Genomic DNA, 25,709 nt, shown 5'->3' on the forward strand with positions numbered 1-25,709 from the left:
TCATAATACTTACCGGGAAATTTGAGGTACATTTAAATAATACATATAAGCGCAGCGAAATCTAAAACACAATTAATGGGTTGTACGTGACAAGATGTGAATATTTAATACTTGTTAAAGATATATTTAAACAAAGAAAAATAGCACCGAGAACGTGTTTGAGCCCGGCACATTATACTTTTTAATTTAATTACCAACGTGTGGTCATTCTACTCTCAAGCCAGTGCTGATTTAGTATTGGTAACGTTTTTATATCGGCGTAAACAAATTCGCGGAAAACCGTATATGTGTGCATGCATGTGTACACGCATCCTTATTCCCGACACAACGATGATGGGCGTTGACTTCTTGGATTGACTATACAAGTGAATCCATGATCGCGTGAAAGTTAAGAATATGTAAAAAGATAAATTAAAGGGTTTTAACAGTAAACTTAGTGTTTCGATAGTCTTTCGACACCCTGGTAAAACGGCCTTTCTGCGAGGGTCAAGGTTGCTCGCGAATAAGAAAAACGTCAACTTCTCGAGCAATTTATGCTACTGTGTTTCTCCGAAAATAAGCCATAGCGTGAATTTCAAGATTTTTGGAATATAAACCATCCTCCGAAAATAAGCCGTACGGACAAAAACCAGTTGCGTTTCCAAAGCATTACAAACGGGATACTTAGATAAGAAATATTCATTTAAAGATAACTATGTACCAAAACATGAGAGATTCAGACCATTGATTCAATAGAAAATGGATTTGCAGAAGTTCTGGTTGGAACTCAAGAGCTTGGTTAGCTATGACGATGTTCCAGAAGAAGATGACCTGACTGTTTTCGAATAGATGTATATGTACCTACATATATTATATTAATGTATAATTATGTAAATCGAAATTAATAAATTAACAGTTAATAAATTTTTGTACTTGAAAAATAAGACATACTCCAAAAATAAGTCGCAGCACATATTTTGAACCAAAAATAAAAGTAAGACAGTGTCTTATTTTCGGAGAAACATAATACATAACTTTTAAGGTTTTGATTATTTTTATTATTCTTAGTAGTTACGAATTATTTTTAACTTTTTTTACTTTATTTTCTTTGTATAAAAGAAATAACGTTTATTGTGGCAATAACTGATTTTTAATTATATGCCCTTTTGCTTAGCCTATTTTAAAATGTTAAAATGTAAAATGAATTGTGGGTTAACAGAATTTGGACAGCACTGCTGTGTAAAAATAATACACAATAATATCTAATGTTCCAAGACTGATACGATCAGGTTTTTTTTATTTATTTATATGAATTTGTAACATTATTGTGCCATTAAAATATATACGCTAAAGTAGCTACAGAGCGCTACTCATCGACGATGAAAAGTGAAAACTGGCAGCGTCGCATGGCAACACCGGCCGTCGTCCGTAGCGAGCGGCGCTGGTCGGAGCGAGGGCGACGGGGCCGGGGCTCTGGGGCAGGGGCGCGGGTGCGGGCGAGTGCAGGAGCTAGTTCGAGACCGTCCGCGTCGACGTCGACGACCCGACCTAAAGTCGCCGACGCCATGGCATCGACCTGCTGCGGCAGCAGGCGCCGCGGCGCGGGCGGCGGGGGCACGCACCGACCGATTGCCTCCAGGGACATGTGCTTCTTCTGCTTCGAGGTGCTCTACCGGCAGCTGCACTCGCTCGACCCGCCGATCCCGCCCATCTTCTGCGACGACGAGTAGTCGGTTTCGCTTTCTCTTTTTCTCTTTGTCCCTTTGTCTGCCCTGTCGTCGCCTGTTCTGTTTGGTCCGCGACTTAGTATCGTCGGCCATGACCGCTTTGATTCAATTAATCGATTTAAACAAACAAGATCTTATGTAACGATTTTAATATTATCTAAAATATTTCCCACCTCTCTTGAAAATCCTTGCTTCGATATGAGTCAATGTTATTTTAAACGTCACTCTAATTTCAAATTTAACTTGTCCATTGTATGTAACACATTTATTAATACCAAACCCCATCTTCATTATGTACCCGAATTGCAGCATGTGTTTTTTAATATTTTTGTGAGAAATGTCAATAATCCATGAAAAAATCAAGTGATTTTTTTATTGTACTTAAGGTAAAATGGTTAAAATTATATATTTAGTAACGTATGGATACTGGTTGTTGATAATTTAACTTTCCATATCCTAATTAGAATATTGATGTTTTTATTACACGGTGACGTCTATTCCCAATTTATAGAAATAGGATTGGTGCTTTATCATTAGTAAATCGATCAGAAACACGAAACATTTCAGAAGTCGATGCACAGATGCCTCTGTGTTTTTTTTTCTAGATAAATCTGAGTATTTTCAAAAATATGCGATTTCAGAATTTTTCTTATCTGAAAATCTCGCAACACCCAAGCCATTATAAGATACATTTGTTCACAAAAAATGTTTTTGGGCCATAAATGTCCCTAGAGCTTACCTAGAATGTGAACAATGAAGATCCTTTGGTGGATTCCGCAAGCCGTTAAGCCCCGTAATCTGTTGTAGTAATTTATTTTCATGCTAAATGTACAAGTAATTGTCAATATTTCGAATGTCTGACGGGGACAATTTTTCCAATGTGGTAACGCGAGACGTATTTTATGGTGTGAACCATATGTTTCCACTGAACACCGCACATAAAGGGTTAAGAATTAGTAATCGTTCTAATGGATTTCAATATTTTCAAATCATCATCAAATAATAAAATGACTTTTAACAGTTCGTTATCTTTTTTGAAATCTGTATATATCAGGTTGTTCCATAAGTCTTGCGTTTTTTAAGGTGTGGGTTAGATAAGTTACAAGTTAAAAGGTGTAGTGCTTTGCTAAATTATATATTCTCCATCTTTTTCTACAATTATTAATATTATCCACACGTTAATACATATTTTTCTATCTGATTCGCATAATAATGTATATTTGGAAACAATAAATTCTTTAATATCATTTTTTATATCCATTTTTCTAATATATCTTTCCAGCTAAAAACTATTGCAGAGATCTAAATATATGATAGTCGTTTGGAGCAATGTCTGAAGAATACGGTGAGAGAAAGGAGTTCCCGAGAAAATACATAGATTTTTTCTATCGTCTTCTTGTATACATGAGAGCAAGCGCATTCTTTGTGTAAAATTTCCCTACTTTAATTCACTAGGGAAGGTATTTTTACGGTCTAAGTTTCTTTTAAATGAATTAGCTAAGCACAGTATGTATCTGTCCAATAACTCAATGAATTATGACCTTCATATCCCACAAAATGCATAACGTTATCTTATTGGAGTCTAATCCTGTTTTAGGGGTTGAAATTGGGGATTGATTGCTATCCAGGCATTGCCTTTTACGTTGTGTAAGGATCCACTTCTCATCTTCACTAACAATTTGATTTAAAATTAAATCTTTCTGTTCTAGAATCATAAATTATTGGCATATTGAGATCTCCACTGCCATTGTTGATTTAGTGTTGAAAATATCCAAATAAAAAACATCCCATTACTAAATAGCATCATTGAATAGTGAAATTATTGTTAATTTATAAAAAGTTATACATTTTTGCATTTGTAAGAAAAAACGCAAAGACAATGGGACAACCTGATATTAGATTATTACCTTGGATGTCGAAAGATTGGCCACAATATAGTGTTGTTGATCCACGAGTGATGACGATTTACTAATAATACCACTTTGCTCCTATCATTCCGATACGACACATTGGCAATGCAAATCTCACGTCTCCGAAATACTGAGTAGTTATTAAAAACTCCATTTTGTTTTACAAAATAAAGTGTACATGGATTTTGCCTGTGATAGAAGAGGATCAGACAAATCTAGATCTTGCATTATTTCATTTAAATTAACAGAAATAAACCACAATTATTTGCTCTTCCTGTGAAGTTATGGAATTGATGTTGTCTTTTTACTTTATCAACATTTGCAAGAAATTATCCAAATATTTTGAGAAATTTATCAAGGCTGTATTATCTCTCGAGTCACACAGTTTTGTATACGCAATAATATTAATAAAATTCATTACTTAGTATATAGTGTAGATTTTCTAATTTTGCCTTTTCTAATTGATGACTTGAATTATAATTTTCACGTTTTCTCTTTCTAGCCCACTTTTCGTTACATGGAAAATCGGAAAAGAGCACCGTTTGCGCGGTTGCATTGGAACATTCAACGCCTTGCGTCTTCATTCAGGTAAAGTAGACATTTAATACTTTATCATAATGGTAACGACGACAAGCGCTCTTCCGCTAGTTCTTTGCTAAATTACTCTAATGCGTATATACGTTTACATTATAGGCTTACGTGAATACGCCATAACGAGCGCCTTGAAAGACTCTCGTTTTCCGCCCATCTCCAGGGACGAAGTGCCCAGACTGACCGTGTCCGTATCCATCTTACAAAACTTCGAAGAAGCCGAACACTACCTCGACTGGGAGCTCGGAATCCACGGTATCCGGATCGAGTTCTTCAACGAGAAGGGAAATCGTCGCACTGCAACATATTTGCCTCAAGTCGCCACCGAGCAAGGTGACTTGTAAATATTTATTTTTAAATTGTGTCATAATTCTAATCTTGTAATTTATCAATACAGGCTGGGACCAAATTCAGACAATAGACTCGTTGTTACGCAAGGGCGGATACAAATCTCACATCACTTCCGAGATGCGCAGGAGCATCAAGCTGACTCGCTATCAATCCGAAGAAGTGACCGCTACGTATCAAGACTATATCGGTCAGCGATGCTAGCGTTACGCCCCTGTCGGATCCGTCGCCGTGCGCCGACCGCAAAACCCGCCTTCGGTCGCGGCTCAAGATCGCAATCTTCGCGCGGAAAAACCTGATCCGATTCCCGATTTAAATTCGACGAACTTGCATTCGAGCGACTTTCGACAAGTTGCATATCCGCCTCCCAGCGACGAATACGTCTGTTACAATCGGAAAAAATCGAACAACGTAGCTAATCTGCAAAATTATATCAATCCGACGTACATTACTAACGGAAGTGCAATGCGACTCTCGTATCCAGTTTCGAATCGATGGATGAATCCGCCCGTCGCGAACGGTGTTCCCGTACCGTCTCAGAATCCAGGATACGGTTACGTTACGTACTATCCGCACCGCGGAACGCATTACACGACACCGTACTATAATTCATCATTCCCTTGCGTTACGCTGACTGAACGTTGTTTAAATATCGATCAATGTTGAATCGTAATTCTTTAAAGCCTATAAGGGACATATTAAAACAAATTGAAGTGTATTTTTTTGTACGAGAGCGGTGGCGGCGAGACGTTGGAATTTATTTCGGCGGCATGTTAATTTTTAGAAATTAGGTAATCTTGATAATCGAAAAAAAATGTAAAAATAAAACCTGAGGATTTATGACCGAACGACGGTTTGAAAGGCAGCTCGAATCTGAATCTCGTCAAGGTTGAAAAAAAAATGTTTTCTCGACTTTCTTGTGTATATTTTGTTAGGTGTTAAAAAAATAAACTCATAGCGACCGACTTCCAAATTGATCGTACGCCACACGGTTAGGTTATTATATTAGTTTAAATGATTGTTGAAATTTTTAACGATCTAATGACTGTTTTTTGTTTTGGGTTGAATCTTTATCGTTAAACTTATTATTGAAATTGTGTTCATAACTCTCACCGAAAGTGCAAGTATCCGTTGCGGTGGTTCTTGAACTTTGTTGTAAAAGAAAAATGTGGTTCAGAGAATTAATAATATTTGACGTTTTTCAAATGCTATAGTAGTTTTTGTGCGCTCGCAGCGTCTGCGATGCCGTTATGTGGATTGAACCACAATTTGAGAAACACTGCCCCAACGTGTTAGATAGCGTTTAAATAGGATAGAAAGATTTTAATTAATATACAATAAATATATTTATATATATTAAACTTGCATACGCTTTGATCTCTGGTTATGTTCGCAATGAGCCATATTGATATAATAATAATGTAACACTACAGATAAGGAGTTTGAATATGTATTGCTGATAACTAAACGAATCGTTCGCTCTTGAATGTATACTTTTTAATTTGATCCATCTGTCGTCGATTGCAACTTTAAATAATAAAATATTTGTTTATGTATTTTGTATGCTGTAATCGGTATTACAGTAAGTTTAGTTTAAACGATGTATTCGTAGCAAAACGTACATAACTTTCTCTACATGCATACTTGATAACGACTCGTATTGATTTTATTATATGACTGAATATTTTTCATTACGTCCGTCCGTGTCATACTTGGGTAAAACTTTAGTTTTTTTTCGATCCCCTTCCGATTTATGTTTTACTTTAAGCTGTATTGTAGTTTCATATATAACGATGCACTAAATGTATGTTGATGTCTGAATATAATAATTCGAGGCGGTGAAACTGATTTAGCGTATAAGCCTCGGTATAATCTCGAAATATATTGTTAGTATCTTAATTATCCCTATTAAAAATATGCATTTTGACGCGTGTACGATTTCTAGTGACAACGTTATGTACAAAAGTAACGTATATATCGAATAAGACTGCTGCAGTCGTTTAATAAGTGGATTGAATCAATCTACAGTCGCTGTACACATTAGTGTTTGTGTATAAAATCTGCTTTTCGTTTCCATCTTGTTACAGGGTCAAAATTATCGAGAAGATTAATATGCGAGTAATGTTTAAAATATGAAGAACATATTACGTCTCGGGAAATATCGTTTTATCTATAAAGACAAGTATATATTCCCATTTTTTTCGCCATCGGTTTAACAATTTATATCTTCTTCAATGGAAGAGATCGGAATAATTTACTTAATCGTAGGTGATTGCAAATAAATAATTATCTAACAGCGTCGATTGGTTTTATTTATTACCTTTTTAACTACTTGTTACTATGTTAACATAAATGCACTACTTTAAATATTTTTTAAAGATGCTTGTTCTGCTTCCTTTCTCGACATGAATCGTTCTATTTTTTCAAGTTTAGTTTTGAGCCTCAAGTAGTCCGTGCGTTCAAAGTGAGTTATCACTGCTGTGGTGATCATTTGGAATGCAGTGAAATACCATATACTGCGATACAACCGTTTTGATATTTTTTTGTGATATTCCCAAAGTTCCCAGCGTTGAGAGGCGATTGATGGTATTCTTGCGGTGTAGTATCTACTTGAGACCTACAAATAAATAATAATTGCTAAAGATTAATTGAGTAGTCGTTTTTAAGCTTAAACTGGTAAATTTATCATCAATTAACATTCACAATGTGAATTTTGGTACGGATGGACAGACAACCACTTCAATCTAGCACTGATCAGACTGCAATCGTGCATTTACAGTAATGTCGTTGAGCAATAAATAAATTCTTCAGCTATGTGTCAATCTTAGCAAAAAAGACCATATAATCTCCTCGCCATAAATCGAGAAAATGCCATTCAGTAGAAATTTTGTGATACCTTATATATTTTTTATTTCAAACGTTTTATCATTCTCACCATATAACAGCAAAGTGGCCCCATAACTAACGGGTATAACACGCCTAGAGAAATTTGAAGTGCTTGCCCTTTCAGTTCAGAACAGACGGAACAAACCCTCTTCTCGAACACAATGTCTGATGTGACAAACTGAAAATGAATAATAATAAGTTACAATGTGTAGTCATTAGTTAAAATTGATTATCTTACCATGTGATGATAAACAGCAGAAGTGACAGCTGGCACTATAGTCAATGGTAAATAAGTAGAAAAGTTGCCATAATTGTACATGTTTAACTTTTTACGATAATACATGTTAATGTACCCTCCAGTTAAACCGGCGATGCCACCCAGTGCCAACCAGCCGACGCGAAGAGTAAGTCTGCAGATAAGGTGTTAAAATTTGAACAATAAGATAAGATCGTATTTTAACAGATAAACTCGGTTTTGAGATATTTTTGCAAATTGCCCTGTATTTGTTTACAGTAATCCCTTGAAGTCAGTTGTAGATGGCTCCACGGATGATGACTTAAGTCGAGGAAAGTTATAGTTTCAAACGTTTAAATAAATTATACGTATAAAAATAAATAGTTAATATATTCTTGCCGTAAATGCGTCTTTGCCTCTGTATATTGGTGCGTGTTTTTTATATAGAATATTATCTCTCGACAATGCTCCAAAATACCTCCCAGCAACTCTAGATTAATATTTTTTAATTCCAAATATGAATTTAATTCAACCAATGGAATAGGGTATGTTTAAAACATTCAAGGCCTTCTCTACACGTTTGCAGGGATGAAATAGGACAAATGAAAGATTTTTTAAATGCTTTTTATGTTGTGCATGCAGTGAGAAATATAGGAGTAGCGGGATGAAGTTTGCGATAGAACCACGAACGTGTATTGAAAAAGCTTCATTTTATATCATCGAAACTTACTTATGGTTGAAGCGAAAGGTAACCTTTCGCTTCAATGGGTAAGCATAAAACAATACACTTACATGTCACTTGTTGGTCTATAGTTGTAAATAAATTCCCACTGATCTATTTCCTTTTGGTCAGAGTTCTTAGTAATTTTATGTCCTTCCTTCCGGGTAAACAACTCCATGTTTATGAATGGCAAACTTTAAAGCGTAATATTTAAATAATCTAACAAACAATATTTTTGTATATTTTACGATAGAAAATCTAAATTACTATACAAAGATACGAGAGTAAATTTAGAGCGAATAGGTTATGATTTCTACATGTCAAAGTTTGGTCTTAGCATGAAATATTATGCGCATACATTTTCCCCACTTAAATCCTGATTTCTCACTTGTCTAAAAATCATTAGCAATTTAAAAAACTCATTTAACTACTACATTAGTCCCGGGGCAGCACAGCGTACATTGAACAAGAATAAATAAATTTTCACATAGAAAATGTTCATTTTTAAAATGTCTGAATCCCCCCACCTTTTATCAATTTCAACATGTTGATTTTCCCATTGTATTAATTGTTCAGATTTGAAATATACACTCAATCTTCTAATTTATTTAAAGAGACAATCATCATCTATTTTAATGTTTGGTATTTCTTAAGATAAAAACTGAACACAAGATTCAATATCTGTCCAATATACTTGCGATGAAGTCAAAAAACACCTCTGAAAACTGTTATTTCCCGTGATATTTGTTTTAGACCATTCTTTGATATATTGAAAACATGTTTGGTAAAAATTCTACCCTTCAAGGGTGCCTATTTATATTTATATATATATAGATTTTTATTATGGGCAAAACTTGGCGGCATTCTAGTATCACCAAAACTGGTCTGCAAATGAGTAGCCTAGTGCTACTCATTTGCAGACCGGTTTTGGCCATAACAAAGCTAAAGGTAAATCGACCCCCATAACTAAAACAAGAAAATCAATCATGATTATTCAATTTTCAAAGGAGAATACCGGGATTTTATAATAAATTAATGGACGAATATGAACGTTTTCATTACAATTAATTGAATACGTTTTAACACAGCGTCAACAATTTGCTAAAGGGAACCGATTAGATACGATTGACTTGACGGTTCTAAGTAAAAAAATATTTAAATAAAATTAAGAACTGCAAAAATTGTAGCAAATTAAAAAAATAAAGTTAATAATGTGCAGATATACAGATATAAGTCGAACTATACATATAGCAAGAATACGTTAAAAATATGTTATAAACATTTTATAAAAACTTTTTGACATAATCTATTGGTTCCAAGGAGGGGATTTTGACGGACAGGTAGTGACGGGTAGCAATTAAACACATATTGAACCACTGAAGTAGTATTTTATTTAAATATAGTTTAGTTTACATGTTATGAATATAGTAATGAATGGACGGCGGACGAAGCAGTGCCGTTGCTGTCTATCCCTTAAAATCCACCAAGAGAATATGCCGCCGTCACGCCATTATCATCAAGTTTTGCCCATAATTTTATTTATTTATTAAAATTATGACCATCATGACCTGACAGGTTAACCTAATGCGTCACGATTGCCAAAAATATAAAATATATTACAATATAAAATGATTGGCAAAAGTATAAAATATATTACAATATAAAAAGATAATAACACATATGCATGTATAAATGGACCCTCCACGGGATATTTCAGTATCCTTTCGAAACTTGATACAACGTTTGCCTTCTCCCATTATGCAAACCCTCATATACTTTAAAAAAAATCAGATTACGGGGAATGAACAAGAGCAGTAGTAGCGCAAAATACACTTGTCACGTACGATGGTGTAAGAAAGAAAGCTCCGAGTGCCAGAATGAATAAGTATCTAAAAATTATGACTTTTGAACCAAAATGTATTTGTTACAATTAAAAAAAATGTCTAGGGTGAATTAATTTTTCTTTTGATAGAATTACTTTTTTATAAATAAATATTTAAGTGGAATATTTACTTTTATATCATTTTTTTATAACAATTGCCAACAACAAAAATAAAACAATGTTATCACTATTACGCATATACACAGCAAATTAAAAAAAACAAAACTATTCTTTGTTTTAATATATTGTATTTTAAATATTTTGTAACACTACGTTATTGATACTATTAACATATTTAGCACAACCCTAACGTCAAAAACTGTGACGTTTCCTTAAAATCTTGTGTCAAATTCGGTACATTCTAAAACGTATTTATAAACGATATAAAAATGGATTCTAAAGTAAACAATATACTAAATATAATAATATCGAACGAGAATGACAGTGAGTTAATAAAATTAGCCATTTGTATCAAATTTTCTAATAATTGCACATTTTCAGGATGCCTCTTTAACGATCAAGCCACATATGATTATTTGTCTAAATTGGGCAATTCGACATTCGATCAGATACTATCGGAGCCGATGTGCTTAAACGATGAGACCAAAACTCTCACCGAACAGACACAAGAGCTAGCTTTGAACAATTACAGAACGTTCATCGAAACTGCTGAGTGCTCGACTAAAATATCGAAAGATTTCGACGAATCCAAAAATGCATTAAATGAATTCATCGACAAAGTGCCCAAATTTATGTCAGGCTGTGAGAACTTCTCGACAATATCCAAAGATATAATCAAAGAGAGAGGGTATTAAAATAAATAAAATATGCTTAAATTCCATTTTATTTATTATTATTATTATAGTTATAACGATCAGATCAAGTATCAGAGTGAGCAATTATTGAGTGTTTTGGAATTACCTATTTTAATGCAAACAGCTCTTAATAACGGCGATTACGAAAGTGCTTTGGATCTGTTCACTTATATTAGGAACTTGTCAAGAAAATATAATGATCTTTCTGCAGTGCAGGTAGATTTCTTATACAACTTATATCCGATTCTGTGGCCAGATTATATTTGAAATTAATATTTTAGAATATCACTTCAGAAGTCACTAAACTATGGTTTGAAACTCTTCATAGACTTTTCAATCAGCTGCGCAATGATCTACCGTTGCCTCAATGCTTACAAGTAAACAGAACAAATATTTCAATTGTAATCGTTATATTAAATATTATTAATATAGATTTTAGGATACTTACGAAGAGCTAATGTCGTATATGAATCTACCATGGACGATGTAAATCCTAGTTTGTCCGACTTTGAAAGCAGTGTTCATATCAAAAGTAATAAATTAAGAAATGCTGGAGATGGTTTACAACTACACTTTTTAAAAGCAAGGGGAAACTGGTTTGATACAGCATTGATGGATGCGATGGACGATGATAGTAAGATATATTTTTAAAAGCATTTCTTATTAAAATTTCAATAAAAATTATTTTTTGTTTACAACGTAGGTGACAAACATTTGAGAAAGATCGTTGAATTGCATAGAATTCATCTTTTCAATATTTTAACGCAGCATAAAGCGATATTTTTGACCGATACACAATCAAAATTGAAAGGTGACGATCTTAATGGAATTGCTGCTCTATCTTGTTGGTTGAAAGAAAAAGTATTTTATTTTTAATATTATAGACCAGGGGTTAATTTAAATATGCAGATAATTATATGACATTTAATTAATTACAGGTTAATAAACTAACGGCGATTTTAGAATACAATATAACTCAAGAGGACGATGCTTCATTTGAATCACTGTTGAGTCAATGTATGTATCTTTGTTTGTCATTCGGAAGAGTCGGTGCCGATATGAGAGGAGTTATGGCTCCGATGTTCCGAGACATAATATTCAGATGTTTCTCCGAATCTACATCTAAAGCCAACTCGCAATTTGAATCAGATATGAAGGCATTTAAAATCACAGGTCAAAACAAAATCTCGAAGAAGACTATCGGAGAGTCGGAGCAAAATCAAAACAGCCCACCTGAAAGTCTATTGGAATTTTATCCTTTAGCCGAATATTGTAATAATATTTTAAGCGCAATGAACGTATTAAGAGTAACTGCCCCTTTATGTTTAGTGATGAAGGTTTTGGAGGAGCTTTCTCATTCGCTGACGAGCGTTTCAAAGTCGCTCATGTCTTTTTACAATAGGGAACAACATTCCCTTTCAGATATCGAGCAATTTACTCAATATTGTACCATGTTCAAAGACGAGCTCATTCCATACATACAAAAATGCATTTGCCAGATATTTCCTCCATCTTTGATAGCAGAACAGATGGGCGTATCAGTGGCTATGATGCAAGAAGAAAAGTTGATAAATCTAGATAGCGAAAAAATTACTCTAGTGTTGTTTGACATTCTAAATTCAAAATCATAATTGTATTTTAAAATTTATTCAGTATTAATATAATCAAAATTGTACATAAAAACATATTTTCATTTCAAGGCATCTTTTCCTTTGTAATCCTGGATTTCCCATCTTGATTCCTTGTGACGCGATAATAATGACTCAACTTATCGATTCTTCCTAAAGACGTTAGAAATTCAGCATCGTGCGTGATGATGATGAACATGAAATTACTCTGCTTCATTCGCGATATCACCATATCTCTCAAAGCGCAACATAAACTCATGACATTTTCTCTGTCCAAATTCGTAGTAGGTTCGTCCAAAGCAAGAACGCCAAATCTAAACAATAAATTTAAATTAATAAAATAAAGAGAAGTATAGATTTTTAAGCAATATATATTACCTATTACTAAATGTCTCAGCGAGAGCCATCCTTATGATAAGACATGCTAGGACTTTTTGACCAGCACTGCATCTTCCGCGCATATCAATTTCAACATCGTTTCTTCTTTGTACAACTCTGAACATAAAATTTAGTTATTATTTATTGTACAATAAAAAACCAGAATTGTATTCGATATATATTATCGTACCTATTGAAAAATCAATTAAAAAAATATTTATTACTTCAAACAAATACGCCAAATACTAGTGTAATCTCATATATAAACCTAAGTGATAACGAAGATTTCCATAAAATATTTTACCTGTAATCGTATACTCTTCTATTTGAATTGCCAGCATTTGATGTGGATTCGTCCGTTTTAATCTCTACGTAATCAATATCGTTCCCGCGATATATACTCCTCCACAAGTCTCTAATTATGAAGTTAATTTTCTCCATTTTGTCCTTGTGATACTTCATTAAGCAACAATCCATAGCAAAAGCATAGTCTTTAATATCCTTATCGGCAGCTTTCATCAACTCTAGCTCGTATAATAGTTTTTTATATTCCTTTTCAACATTTTTATATTGCTTCTGCATCAATTCTAACTTTATTTGTTTGGCATTATCCTAAAACAGAACACAAATTAATAATGATACTTTGTACATTATTTATTATTAGATTTTAAAATATTTTACTTCAAGTGTTTTGACTTCACCCTCTATTTTACCAACGCTCCAAATAATATCATTCTTAGACGAAATCAACTTTTTCTGTTCTTTATTTATAGAATCGTAATTCAACTCTCCGACTTTATCTTCTATATTTTTTAATTCAACTTCTAACTCTTGCTGTTCTTTTTCCAACCTTCTCAACGAATAGTTGTCATCTAAATTGCGTTTGTTAAGCTAAAAGTTTATCATCAAAATTAATTTTATTCAGAAATACTGTTATATCAATAATAATACAAATTATAAATAACAAACAGATTGATTTGAAATATCATCTTTAATTTGAGTTATATTTTCTGTCTCCGTTTTAATATCAGAAGATATTTTCTCTTTATCTTCGTTCAAATTTTCAAACTTAGTCTTCAGTTTATTTAATTCACCGGGAATGTCTTTCGACTTGTGTTTTTCGATTTCTTTGTTCAATACTATTACACTCGAGATCTTCTTATCGAGTTGAGTTGCAAATATTCGATCTTTCTCAATTTTATTTCTGTAATCACAGTACAAAGTTAATCATTTAATGTTATAGAAACATTAAATTATTTGGCTTACCGTAATTTTTCAATAGTTTCACTTTTATTCTTCTCTGCATTATTCAACTCTCCGTTAATTTCCAAAGTCGACTCTTTCAACAGATTAACTTCTGATTCTAGTTTTTCTTTATTGATTATTATTTCTTCATATTGTTTTTGTAGGGTGACCAATTCTTGAATCTAAAGAGCGTAACCATAATTAGAAATAAATTTGAATATAAAACTTTAAATATTATACTTTTGATTGAGCTTGTAGATATTCTTCTTTCAACGAATTCTTCTTCTCTCTAGCTTTGTTTATTTTTTGATTGTGTTTATTCAACAGCAATTGTTTAGATTTAATGCTCATTCTCAGATTGCTAATTTCTTTCTTTAATTGCGTCTGCTTAACGTTGGCGTCTTCTAAGCTCATGGCATTATCTTGGGCTCCGATTGACGATTCCAATTTTGAAATCTACAAAATGTTTATTTAAATAATATTATAACAAAAATATAATTTTAAATAATATTAACATTAATTACCTCATTAGTTATAATCGATATCTCATTCACTAATTGATCCAGCAGAGGCATATCGGATAACATTGATTCGGCTGTCGCTAACTTAGTTTCTGGATCTATCAGAGACATCTGATAGTCTTCCACGCAGTTCCTAGCTTCTTCTAAATCCTAAGATAAATAAAAAAAATATATACGGTAACTTATATTGCGGCCTAAACAGTAGTCAGAGATTTAAATATGTATTTTGGATATTTTTAAAATCAATACTAATTATCAGATACTTTAAAATTGAAATAAAAGTAGGAAAAATGATCATAGAATATCAATAATTTTAAGAATTTTAAAGGCTGTAATAACATAAGCTTCTTAACCCAAATTTATAGGCTTTTTCTTGCAGATCTTTATATATAAAAATATGTAAATAAAAAAAATAGTACTGTATCAATTTGCTTCAATTTCCTCTCAAGCGATGGTAGTTCGTCGTTTTTCAAATGGAGCACTTTCTCGTTGAGTGGTCTCAATCCGACAAGCTCGTCTCTGTCTTTAACAAATTTCGTCAATTTAGACAAGACAGCTTCTAAGTTTTTAGGAACGTTGCGAACCTTATCTTGAAGTTCGGTGATTAAATCGGAAACCTAGACGTAAATGTAGATTTTTAGTGGTGTAATTTTAATCCGAGATTAATTAAAAAAATAAAATTATACTTCTTGTTGGTTGTCGAACGATCTATGACAAAGAGGACAAGATGGATCGGTATCTTCTAACTTATCTGTGAACCTTTTTATGACAAATTCTGATGATGATAATTCAATCTTTTGATCCTAAAATAAAAATATGAATAGTAACAACAATCCTAGGTATTCCTATCAAACTTTAAGTACATACAACCACACCTGCAATTTATTGATATCCAAACTTATCTTGCTGAGAACCTCGTCTAGAGGAGATGTTTTACAGAATTTATAAATTTGTTCTTCGAGATTCGACAATTCCTTTTTCTTTTTATCAAGTTCAGATTTTGTATGATTTCTATTGCTTTCCAATTGCATTGCCTGAAATAAATAATTAAATTATTTAATTCTATTTAGAATAGATGGTTAAAATATTTATGTAAAAAAGATACCTCTGAATTCTTTAGCTTTAATTGTTTCTGCATTCCATCAACTTCACTTTTAACATTATTTTTGCAATTTTGAAAAGTCCTTTTGAAATTATTTTCTGGAATCTTATCTCCGATCAACTCAATCATAGCTTCTTTATTTTTATTTTTAATACGAGTAAAAGTTTTCTGTTTATCTGCCAAAGTCGTTCTTTTCAAATTTATTTCTGTAACTTTAGATTGCTGAAGTTGCATTCTATTGATCTAAAAACATATATATTCAATCAATATTTGAATAAGAATAAAAGTAAGCCGATTCCTATACCATTTTTTCTAGTGCATCTAATTCAGTTTCCAATTTTAAAATTTCTTTTTCATCACTGCTTATCTGTGTCTCGGATTCTTCCACGTTGCATTCTCTTGATATGTCTTCTATATTTCTTTAAAAATATTATAATTTGATAAGAAGTTTTATATAAATATGATAATAAGTAAGCAAAATTCTAACTCATCAGCTATATCCATTCGTTTTTTGATGTCATCTAATTTAGATTTAGATTCATTTGCATCTGATATATTCTTTTTTAATGTAACAATCTGACTGTTTATTTTAGTCAATTCCTTTCCCTTGCTATTGATAGTCTCCTTGTGTTTCGTCTAATAATAATATATAAATATATATACATAAGTGATTAATAAATCAATATTAAAACAATAACTCTTTTAAAATTAATTCAATACCAAAGCATCTCTACAATTGTCTACAGTTTTCTGTAATCTTTTATCTTCAGCGTCTGCATTTTTCATCAACGATTTTAAATCGTATTGTACAGAGTCAAGCTTCGATTTAATCAAAGTCATTAACTCGGATGCATTATCACTATCGTCGATTTTCATTGGAGCAGTTACATCTAAAAAATAATGTATGTATTTCAAATTTTTGTGTAATAGTAATAATGATTTAATTTTATTACCAGCAAAATTGGCAATGTTTATAAGTTCATTATTTCTTTTTGAAATTTTTTCTTGATTCTGTCCCTCAAGAGTGAATAGCTCACTCGATTTTATTTCACTATCTGATATTTGCTTATTTAGTTGCGTTTCCTTTTTTTGAAGGTTGTTGACATTTTTCATGCTCTCTTTAAGATTTGACTCTTTTCTATTGAGCGTGGCTTGGAATGTTCCTGTTAATAAATAATATATGTATATTTTGAATTTCCTTCTACAAGATAAATAAAATCATACTTATTTCTTGCTGCAAATTTTCATCAGATCCTTCATAAAGCGTTTTTATGGTATCTTTTAAGTTATCTTTTTGTTTTATGCAAGTTTCAATTCTGTAATTTCAAAAAAAATATTAAGAGGCAAAAATAAATAAACTAAACTAAAAATAATATTTTTCAAATTTGATTTTAAGTTTTATTACTGAAAAACAAATGACAATTTAAATGAGCAATATGTAAAATAATTCTTCCATGAAAGGAATTGTTTGTGTATTACTGTTGGGACAGATTAAGTACGAATGAGTGAGCATTGGTCGGAACAGTGAACACTATGCAACGAATCCTTTTCGAAAGAAAATTCATTTTATGCAACAAAGTATTAATTTAAATGCACATATCTCCTAAAATAATTCTCTGTTAAATCGCACCTTTAAAATATAAACAATAAAAAAAAAAATGTTAAAGAAGTTGAGTTAAAAAAAGTGGGTCTATTTGGATCCGCTGGGTATTCTTGCAGTTTAGTAATTTTAATATTAGCGGTAAAAATAAATTTATGTTTTAATGTATCAAATTTGAGTATATTATAAAAATAATAAAAATGATTTTTAGTATGATAGATTTTGAATAGTTTTATGTAGAATCAAACATTGCAGTCGCTATAATACAATCTTGTTTTTATCATATGATAGCATATGTCAGTTCCAAAAAAATTGACTATAATTTTTGTTGGGTCATTGCAAAACTATATTAACTCACTGTAAAAGTGAAAGAGATAAAGGTTTAGGCAGTTAAAAGTTAAACAATAAAAATACCTAGTTTTTGCCATTTCTCGCTTAGTTTTTATCTTCATTATATTATTCTCGATCACGTCTATTTCTTGTAATCTTTTGGTTATCGGTTCCAGTTGGCTTTTCATTTCGTTCAATTTGATGTTTGCTTCTTTAACTTTTTCTTCATTGTTGAACAGATTCTTCTTCTTATTTTCGCTTTCTTGTTTCTTTTCAAAAAAATGTTCAACACTTTGTTCTGAAAAAAGTAATAAATATAATACAATATAGCATCGATGATTCTATATTTTAAAAATATATACCCAAAAGTTTTATTTCTGTCGCATATTGCTTCCTTAACTTTTTAACATGCTCTAAGCATTTATTATACTTGGTAGTGTCGAATATAGCGTCGAAGCGTTCTTTCAATTTTTTTCCTTCGTCCAACGGCCAATTAGATTCTTCTTGATGGCAAAATATCACATTGTTCAACACTGCCTTAGATACGCCTTTATAAAAAGTAAATAATAAAGGAAGGTATGATATTATATTCGATTTAAATTCAAGGAAGAATTACCTAGAATACTTGCTATAGTATTGTTTGTATCGCTGCAACGCCCGCTAATTTCTACCTTTTCACCGTTTTCATTTACGGTTTTGATAAAATTCTCCAATCTTTGGAACTGCATCTTCTTTTGCTTTATTTGGGTTTGTACGGACCGAGACACGAGGTATTTACATTTTTTATTATCTGAAAACTGTAGGTATGTTTTAGCATTGGAAAATCATTGTAATAAAACATTTGTACAGAAATATGTCATTATTAAAAAAATATGGTTAATAAAATTAATCTTACAGGTTTTTCATTTCGAATTAAACCTATTAAGCATTTTTAAGTACATAAGATGCTGGATTAGCTTGTTACACATATAAATCTTAACTCTAATTTTTCTGCCACTGTATTCGCCAATGAATCCAATTGAAGAAGTCTTTTCAAAAATAAAATTTTCTATCGGATCTATCAAATAGATTAAATTTGGTGGACGTTATAAATGAGTCTGTAGCCACTGTTAATTGTAATAAATATTATAAGAATATGTATATAAGGTAAAATTACCTGCAGCTGCTGCAAAAGAAGCTTTATAAATTGTGATTGTGATTATTATACAATAGAATTTATTGAAAAATATCCAATTGATTAATGGAATTTTTAAAAGGTTTAATTTTAAATATAAAAGGTCTAATTCGAAATAATAAAGGTTTAATTTGATATCCTGTACCACTGAAGAGAGAATTATCACAAAGATGATAAATGATTGAATACTCAATTGAAGTTATTCGAACACTGTGTAATGAAACAGAACAGTAAGATGACTGTGAAGACTTTTATGCTATGGATGCAGTGAGAAATATAGGAGTCGCGACTCGCGACTGCAGTTTGCAAAAGAACTATGAGTGATGTATGGAAAAGCTGTCTTTTGTTATTTAGTCAAAATTCAGCGACAGCTGCAGGAATTATTAAATAAGGTGACACACAATTTGTTCTTTGAGGACAAATTGTTACAGGAGCTAATTTTTGAGGAAAAATTGTTTTTGAAGAGAAGTTGCTACGGGAGCTCAAAAAGGTCATTTCGAAAATTTTTATTCAAGGACAAGAAGGACAACATTTTTGAGGAGGACGTCTGGTAACCTTATATTAAATCACTTAATTTGAAGGTGAAACTATCATCTAGCTATTACACTCGCATGATAAGCGGTAATGAAAGATACTAACCTCGAGCCGGACCTGTCCGCGCACTTCCCTTAGCTGCGCCAGCTGGGGGTCATGCACGAAGCTCTTGCCATGGTCACTGTTCGGTGGCAGTTCGTCGCACAGTGCAAACTTGAGGGCCTCCAAAAGCGTTGTTTTGCCGCATCCATTTTCTCCAAGGATCAGCGTCAAGGGTCTCGAAAACACCAGCAGCTGCCGGTCTTGCTCTTCTGCTCCGAAACTGCGTAAGCCGCTAACGGCAATTTGCTGCACGGTCGACATGACACTTCAAAGAGAGCGCCAAAAATGTTGTCATACCAAAAAGCCGACATTTTTTCTCTGCAATATTTTGTTTATAAAGGGGTAATATCGAACATTTTTTTTCAAAAAATATTTTATTTAGCAAAAGTTGCTTCTTCTTACATTCTCCATTAAAAAATAAGTAAGGCAATCGTCTCCGAGTTCACATACACTGAAATTTAATTGATTATCTTAAAGAGGAGTAGCGTTACGGTAACTTTAGACCATTAATTTCTATGCATTTGGTGGACCTTAAAGTGAGTTTTTTGATATTAATGTCATTTAAATTATGCGCCTGCTTTCTTTTCAGCACAATCGCACGCAGAGTGGATAGCCTAATAAATCGGTAACGGTTTCATAAAAGAGTTTGACATACGCCGGAAAGCCGTTTTATCAGGGTGTCGAAGGACCAGCGAAACACTTCTTCATGTTCATGTCGGTGTCTAAGCTTCACAACGGCAAGCGATATAAGATCGAGGTGTAAATTCGCACTTAGTTAGCTCCACAACAATAGTTGTACGAGGCATTTTCCAAATACATCATTATTCTTTCAATTTTATTAGAATAGTGATGATAAATGGTGGGCTATTTTTAATGGAACAGTGTGGTGATGATATTTGTTGTACTTGTGCTATATGCCCATAAACACGATAGACTAGTGGTATAGTCAGGGACTAATGCTTAAAACATATGGGTTCGAATGCCATATGGACTCCAGTGGTTTTTACATTTATATCGCGTCTGGGCGATTTAGTGGAAAATTAGTGATTATTATATAATTATAATTCCGATCGATTAGATTTTCTTAGATTTTTCTAATCTAACGGATGAATATAATGAATACTTTTACATATTGATCGTACGATAGTAATAGTTTATAATTAATAAAATCGATCTCACTGATTGACAGATTATATATAATTTCAGTCTGGTGTCACATTAATTATTTAGTAGTTGTTGATTGTGTTTACCTCGTTGAAACAAATACTTTCAATAAATAAAAAATGTCAACTTTTACTCAATCAATAAAATACGAATTGTATATGCAAAATAATTGTATCTTAAAATTTTCTTTGCAGAAAACGATCGTAAAATAAAATAACCACATAAAATAAATATTGTAATGGCAGTGTTTTTTTATGTAACTGATATTTAAGCTTATATATTTAATAAATTTATGTATTAAATACAACTTCAGGCACGCCCTTGGGTTAATAATATTTTTTTAAATTTAATTGCATGCCACAAGTGCTATAAAGCTTAAAAAATATTTCTTTATGCTAACATTTATTGTTATTAATGATCATGGCTTCGCTGTTGCGTACATAGAAACGTTTTACAACGGATACATGTTGGTTAAATAATAATTTAGAATTACTGATGAACAAAAAAATAACATATTTTTACATTCCTTTGTTGTTTGCATATTTATCTCCTCTAAAGAGATCCCGAGTAAGCGAAGAGCAACTCAGTCTGTTTTCTCCTTATTTCCCTTCAAGTCCACCTTTCGTCTCCAACATAGATAGTGATGCTGGAGCTCATAAAATCGAATCGTGAGCTGCAACCCGGCCGCAGTCGTTGATCGTGCTGGCTTAGGTCGAGAACGGTGGTGGAGCAATTCGTTGGCATACAACTAACTATGCGAAGTTTACAGGATGTTGTAGCTCTGGATCGCTATGGGCTGTTGGGTAACGGCTTATGCTTGACAATAAAAAGTAAGTGGGAAAATTTAGAGTACATTAAAAAAATCTAATTGAGTCATCAATAGTTGTATCAGCAATGGACGTGAAATAATTTTGTAATGACAAACAAGTGTTAGTATTTGTCTATCTCACGTGTGTTTTTTGTTATGAATGTGTTGTAGAACAGCAAAATATGAATAAGAAGATCGTAAAATCTGTAACAAAAACGTATTTGTTATATGATCGTTAAAACAATGGTAAATCATTTCTACTACGGATACTTTCATGAGGTTTGACGTCAAACCTCAACCACTTCCAGGTTTTACTTTTTTTGAAAATATTCTAAAACGTTTAGCTCGGACCCACCCTTTCCTATGCAGTGGTATAAAAAATGCAGTTATTGTAAAAAATTAAAATATATTTGCACAAATTTAATTTTTAAGAAAAAAAAGCCTGTGAAAATCTTTTTGAGAAATTGCTGATTTTTGAGTTGATAATTCACAAAAGACAAATTTCCGAGTGACTGAAAAGGGGTTAAAGTAGTCTGATCTGCTGCTAGTTTTTGTGTTTTAAATAAATAATTTATTTACCGCCGTGAATGTTGCCAATGATAATGTAAACAATTTTCCAGCAGTCACTTTAATTGGTCTCTTTGCTCTTTCCATTAAAAATATCAATATCTTGTTAAATTCCTTGTCCTGATTGTACCAATCACATTCACTAATAGCTTTTATTGTTGCTGTGCTCTAAAATGCGTAAAGTGAAAATTTTATCATACTTATACACAATAAATATTAAGAAATGTACAGAAAATACTTTTAAAATATTTTATTTTGGAATCGACTTAAAATATTTCTAGTACACCTATTTTTTCAAACATTGCGAGGTTTTGACAAGTTTCTTCTAACGCATTAGCTTTCTTTTTCGGCACCCAATGCGCGCATAGACCCATAGCCGTCTCATAAATATCAACTTAGTACACTAATTGCCATTGCTTATAAAGCTTATTAGTGACAATGATAGGCCTTTCACTCCTTATTTCCTCATGAAGTTTATTTCGTTTTAACAGAAATGAGCTGGCGACGACTTTCAATAACAGTTTATTCAATTATACATTCTAAACAGATTACTAAAAAAACCTTGTATTAGAAGAGTTAAGGAATTTAAAACATTATCGAAGTACACCGTTAATGTGACCCACCGGAAACGGCAGTGCTGCCAACCGAGTAGAAAAATTGCTTCTATATTTATTACCGAATATTATTTGTATATTTATAATATAAGCATACAACGCATTCAGAAATCACTAGTTTTTGCTATAAATAATAATAAAATATCATACATGCTTACTTTCAATATTATTTCATTTCCATGGTAGCAATATAAGAATATTTCCATCAACATGCATGTAAGGTAGAGTATCATAGAGACGAACTGTAAGGAAACTGGAACCTAAAATATTTTTAGGGAAAAGTCAAAGGTGGTTGTTGAATTATTATTTAATTTATTATATTTAATAGGACTCAAAATAAAAAAAATATGAACTAAACGGAACACTTGATAATTTAAAAATTATAAAAATTCATAATAAGATTTTCGCGAATCGGAGTTGTGTTCCTGTTTGCTCCGGGCTATTTCGAGTCCTGTCTATCATACCAAAGTCAATTGGAACGCTGTAATACAAATCACAATAACGGCAACTAAAAATTGGCCAATATATACAGTTTGAAAGGTATTCGTTTGATCTACGACGATCCTAGAGTAAAAGAAATCTTAATATGTATTCATTTCAACATTTTTCGCAAATTATAATGCAACATATAAGGTTTCACCTAATAATGTCCTGGTGATGTTTCACGTGTTGTTTTAGTTTATCGTACAGCTGTTTCTGCGCTATGTATTATATTAACGTGAGCATTATTTATCAGAAAATAATACATAACAATAATGTAGATAATTACATTCTTTTGTATTCAGAGTATCAACCATTGACTTCAAATTATGATTGAGTATCTCTAGTTGTCCTCCCGTTAATACCATAACACCAGATGCCAAAGTATCCGTAGCTACGTTAGTAGCGGCGTTGATCATCACAGATATAATTTGATACAAGTAAATGGTTAGAAACCTGCGATAATGTATTACGTTAAAAAGGTAATTTGATAAATAAATATAATTAGAGCCTCACGTGGGGGTATCTTTCGTACTGAAAGGGTACCAAGCTTTAAGCGGTAATTGCCAATCAGTACTAGAATCGAACGCTGGGAACATCGCCCAAAGAATGATCGTTGATATTGATAGACTAAGGAAAGTTCGAGTGTCTCTCCTGACTACTTGGGCACAGCGTTTTTGAATGATGACATGTTCTGTTAGCATTTGGTTGAACAAAGGTTCTGTGGAAATATTGAAATTATGACAGAATAGAACTACGTAATTATTATATATTATATTCACCTTCAAATCTATCCAAGACATCTTTAACTCGCTCGCTCGTTGATATCATAGTTACAAATTTCATAAACTGTCCCATGTGTGTGAGTAATAAGAAAGATGATTCGACCGTTTCTTCCATATCGCCAAATACCTTAGATCAATGGTCGATAATGAGCTTGAATCAATCAGATATATGTATGTATATATGTATATATATTAACCTACCAGAATTATGTTGATTACTTCCGTCAACATATATAACAGAAAAAAAAATCCTATGGTTAAAACAGTATAGAAATGGTATATGTAAATCGTCCAATTGCCTCTAAAATAGTCTGGTGGCCACCATCCGAATATTGAGAGGATTATTAGATTGAGATTCAACGATTGTCTGGCTATGGACTTCATGTCTTTAATGATTGTGTGGAATTGATAACCGTATTTATATGTGTCCTACGAATGTATATGCTTGATAGCTTAATATTTAAACATTGTCTCGTATATAATCAATCATTGTCTCATATGTATAAATTATTAATGATTTTGACAACTTTGTATTATACCCTATAATTTTGTATAAGTCAAAATTGAATATTTATTTGAAGAAATCGCATTCAAATAACAAAAATATCTACTTGGTCGACACCGATATGAAAAACATATGTAATTATTAATGAGCAGAAGAAGGCTACTTTGCAGTTTAGCAAACATAATATACATAATGGATAAAACAATAACCATTTTTAGATAAATATTGTAAAAATCAAGCATAAGCGTATTTCATGTGAGGATTTTTTTGTCAAGTGAAACTATGTTTAAAAAATGATAATAATTCAAAGACACGTTTCATAGTTTAAAGCTATTTTTATATTTAAATATATTTGTGTATTTGTTATTGTTGTTTTTATAGCGCTGTATTAATAGGTAATACAATGCCGGTATAGAATTTTGGCACAAGGACAAGTTTTAATTTTGACCTCTTCCTAAGATTTCACAATTTACCTTGGCACAGAGGACACAATAATACCCTTATAATTAATACTATTAATTATGATTTATTCATATCACAATATATTCTTTCACATCTACTATTTTATTTAAAAAATAATAATAAAAAATTGCTGCATTTTATCCTTTGCCTAATTAAGTTTTTTCTCATGACACGTGATATTTTTACCACAATATAGTTTTAACAAAGCAACTTCCTCTCTGATCTGTATTAGTGTAAATTAATAAAAAAAAATGCAAAGGTTGAAACAAATCAACACATTTTTTTAATAAAAAACGATCACGTATATGTGTATATGTTATAATTACAATATGACTGTAGTCTTTAGCAAATACCTTAATAAATTGCAAGATTTCTTTTCTGTGTTATAGTTACGAACATTATTTATTCGTGTTAGATTTTTATAAGATGTGCTATGGCAGTTGAAGCAGCAATATATTTAACTCATTTACCCAATTTATTTCGACTATATGTCTTGAATAACGAAGGAAAGTTTTATATTTAACAATGCCAGTAATAGTTACCCAAAGAACCAAAATGTCCCGGATGGAACCTGAGTAAGGAACTGTTTTGTTGTCGTTCTACTTACTAATGTGAG

General features: G+C 32.1%; 5 protein-coding genes across 6 annotated transcripts; 2 read left to right on the top strand and 3 right to left on the bottom strand.

The window, feature by feature from the left end:
* The first annotated feature begins 1,248 nt into the window (after window positions 1–1,248).
* On the top strand, window positions 1,249–6,853 carry LOC148227397 (uncharacterized protein CG5902). 2 transcript variants are annotated; one of them, XM_088202671.1, is made up of 4 exons: window positions 1,249–1,708; window positions 4,119–4,204; window positions 4,310–4,540; window positions 4,605–6,853. In XM_088202671.1, exons 1-4 carry the CDS (start codon window positions 1,359–1,361, stop codon window positions 4,757–4,759), a joined length of 822 nt encoding a protein of 273 aa, XP_088058797.1. In that variant the 5' UTR covers window positions 1,249–1,358; the 3' UTR covers window positions 4,760–6,853. The 2 variants fall into 2 exon arrangements, with proteins under 2 accessions (XP_088058797.1, XP_088058798.1); XM_088202672.1 differs by having other exon boundaries at window positions 1,386–1,844.
* Window positions 6,129–8,737, bottom strand: LOC148227398 (transmembrane protein 126). The gene is made up of 4 exons (XM_088202673.1): window positions 8,469–8,737; window positions 7,680–7,851; window positions 7,491–7,619; window positions 6,129–7,172 (listed from the first exon to the last, which is right to left on the bottom strand). The coding sequence occupies exons 1-4, from the start codon at window positions 8,573–8,575 to the stop codon at window positions 6,918–6,920; spliced, it is 663 nt and encodes a 220-aa protein (XP_088058799.1). The 5' UTR covers window positions 8,576–8,737; the 3' UTR covers window positions 6,129–6,917.
* A 1,842-nt stretch (window positions 8,738–10,579) lies between these two features.
* Cog8 (conserved oligomeric Golgi complex subunit 8) lies at window positions 10,580–12,777 on the top strand. The gene is made up of 7 exons (XM_088201519.1): window positions 10,580–10,723; window positions 10,781–11,087; window positions 11,145–11,310; window positions 11,376–11,471; window positions 11,527–11,728; window positions 11,798–11,955; window positions 12,033–12,777. The coding sequence occupies exons 1-7, from the start codon at window positions 10,669–10,671 to the stop codon at window positions 12,723–12,725; spliced, it is 1,677 nt and encodes a 558-aa protein (XP_088057645.1). The 5' UTR covers window positions 10,580–10,668; the 3' UTR covers window positions 12,726–12,777.
* Window positions 12,726–20,001, bottom strand: rad50 (DNA repair protein rad50). The gene is made up of 21 exons (XM_088201518.1): window positions 19,712–20,001; window positions 18,515–18,695; window positions 18,261–18,446; window positions 17,983–18,196; window positions 17,193–17,284; window positions 16,922–17,131; window positions 16,689–16,858; window positions 16,456–16,604; window positions 16,273–16,387; window positions 15,972–16,211; window positions 15,742–15,900; window positions 15,553–15,669; window positions 15,286–15,483; window positions 14,870–15,016; window positions 14,586–14,801; window positions 14,367–14,527; window positions 14,070–14,304; window positions 13,782–13,991; window positions 13,405–13,712; window positions 13,101–13,217; window positions 12,726–13,036 (listed from the first exon to the last, which is right to left on the bottom strand). The coding sequence occupies exons 1-21, from the start codon at window positions 19,967–19,969 to the stop codon at window positions 12,790–12,792; spliced, it is 3,930 nt and encodes a 1,309-aa protein (XP_088057644.1). The 5' UTR covers window positions 19,970–20,001; the 3' UTR covers window positions 12,726–12,789.
* Window positions 20,002–21,818: 1,817 nt separating this feature from the next.
* Window positions 21,819–24,357, bottom strand: LOC148227401 (odorant receptor Or1-like). The gene is made up of 9 exons (XM_088201952.1): window positions 24,328–24,357; window positions 24,124–24,253; window positions 23,858–24,062; window positions 23,631–23,797; window positions 23,502–23,562; window positions 23,326–23,425; window positions 23,020–23,121; window positions 22,260–22,415; window positions 21,819–21,884 (listed from the first exon to the last, which is right to left on the bottom strand). Exons 1-9 carry the CDS (start codon window positions 24,355–24,357, stop codon window positions 21,819–21,821), a joined length of 1,017 nt encoding a protein of 338 aa, XP_088058078.1.
* Window positions 24,358–25,709: the final 1,352 nt, after the last annotated feature.

This window comes from Plectrocnemia conspersa, unplaced genomic scaffold (genome assembly GCF_051122295.1).
Source record: "Plectrocnemia conspersa isolate PC_06_02 unplaced genomic scaffold, ASM5112229v1 ptg000013l, whole genome shotgun sequence".
NCBI classification, from domain to species: domain Eukaryota; kingdom Metazoa; phylum Arthropoda; class Insecta; order Trichoptera; family Polycentropodidae; genus Plectrocnemia; species Plectrocnemia conspersa.

What these genes read in the sequence shown, in the direction of transcription:
- LOC148227401 (XM_088201952.1), bottom strand. Translation starts at nt 24,357, where the DNA reads ATGTTGACGGAAGTAATCAACATAATTCTG. An exon ending in AAGTAATCAACATAATTCTG is followed by an intron (nt 24,254 to 24,327) that starts GTAGGTTAATAT and finishes CATTGATCTAAG; the next exon opens with GTATTTGGCGATATGGAAGA. An exon ending in CATTGGCAACATTCACGGCG is followed by an intron (nt 21,885 to 22,259) that starts GTAAATAAATTA and finishes TTTTTGTTACAG; the next exon opens with ATTTTACGATCTTCTTATTC.
- LOC148227398 (XM_088202673.1), bottom strand. Translation starts at nt 8,575, where the DNA reads ATGGAGTTGTTTACCCGGAAGGAAGGACATAAAATTACTAAGAACTCT. An exon ending in TATAGACCAACAAGTGACAT is followed by an intron (nt 7,852 to 8,468) that starts GTAAGTGTATTG and finishes CCTTATCTGCAG; the next exon opens with ACTTACTCTTCGCGTCGGCT. An exon ending in CTGCTGTTTATCATCACATG is followed by an intron (nt 7,620 to 7,679) that starts GTAAGATAATCA and finishes ATTCATTTTCAG; the next exon opens with TTTGTCACATCAGACATTGT.
- LOC148227397 (XM_088202671.1), top strand. Translation starts at nt 1,359, where the DNA reads ATGAAAAGTGAAAACTGGCAGCGTCGCATGGCAACACCGGCCGTCGTC. An exon ending in ATCTTCTGCGACGACGAGTA is followed by an intron (nt 1,709 to 4,118) that starts GTCGGTTTCGCT and finishes TTCTCTTTCTAG; the next exon opens with CCCACTTTTCGTTACATGGA. An exon ending in CGCCTTGCGTCTTCATTCAG is followed by an intron (nt 4,205 to 4,309) that starts GTAAAGTAGACA and finishes TTTACATTATAG; the next exon opens with GCTTACGTGAATACGCCATA.
- Cog8 (XM_088201519.1), top strand. Translation starts at nt 10,669, where the DNA reads ATGGATTCTAAAGTAAACAATATACTAAATATAATAATATCGAACGAG. An exon ending in ATGATCTTTCTGCAGTGCAG is followed by an intron (nt 11,311 to 11,375) that starts GTAGATTTCTTA and finishes TTAATATTTTAG; the next exon opens with AATATCACTTCAGAAGTCAC. An exon ending in CGTTGCCTCAATGCTTACAA is followed by an intron (nt 11,472 to 11,526) that starts GTAAACAGAACA and finishes TTATTAATATAG; the next exon opens with ATTTTAGGATACTTACGAAG.
- rad50 (XM_088201518.1), bottom strand. Translation starts at nt 19,969, where the DNA reads ATGTCGACCGTGCAGCAAATTGCCGTTAGCGGCTTACGCAGTTTCGGA. An exon ending in TAGATGCACTAGAAAAAATG is followed by an intron (nt 16,212 to 16,272) that starts GTATAGGAATCG and finishes ATATGTTTTTAG; the next exon opens with ATCAATAGAATGCAACTTCA. An exon ending in GCTGAGACATTTAGTAATAG is followed by an intron (nt 13,037 to 13,100) that starts GTAATATATATT and finishes TTTATTGTTTAG; the next exon opens with ATTTGGCGTTCTTGCTTTGG.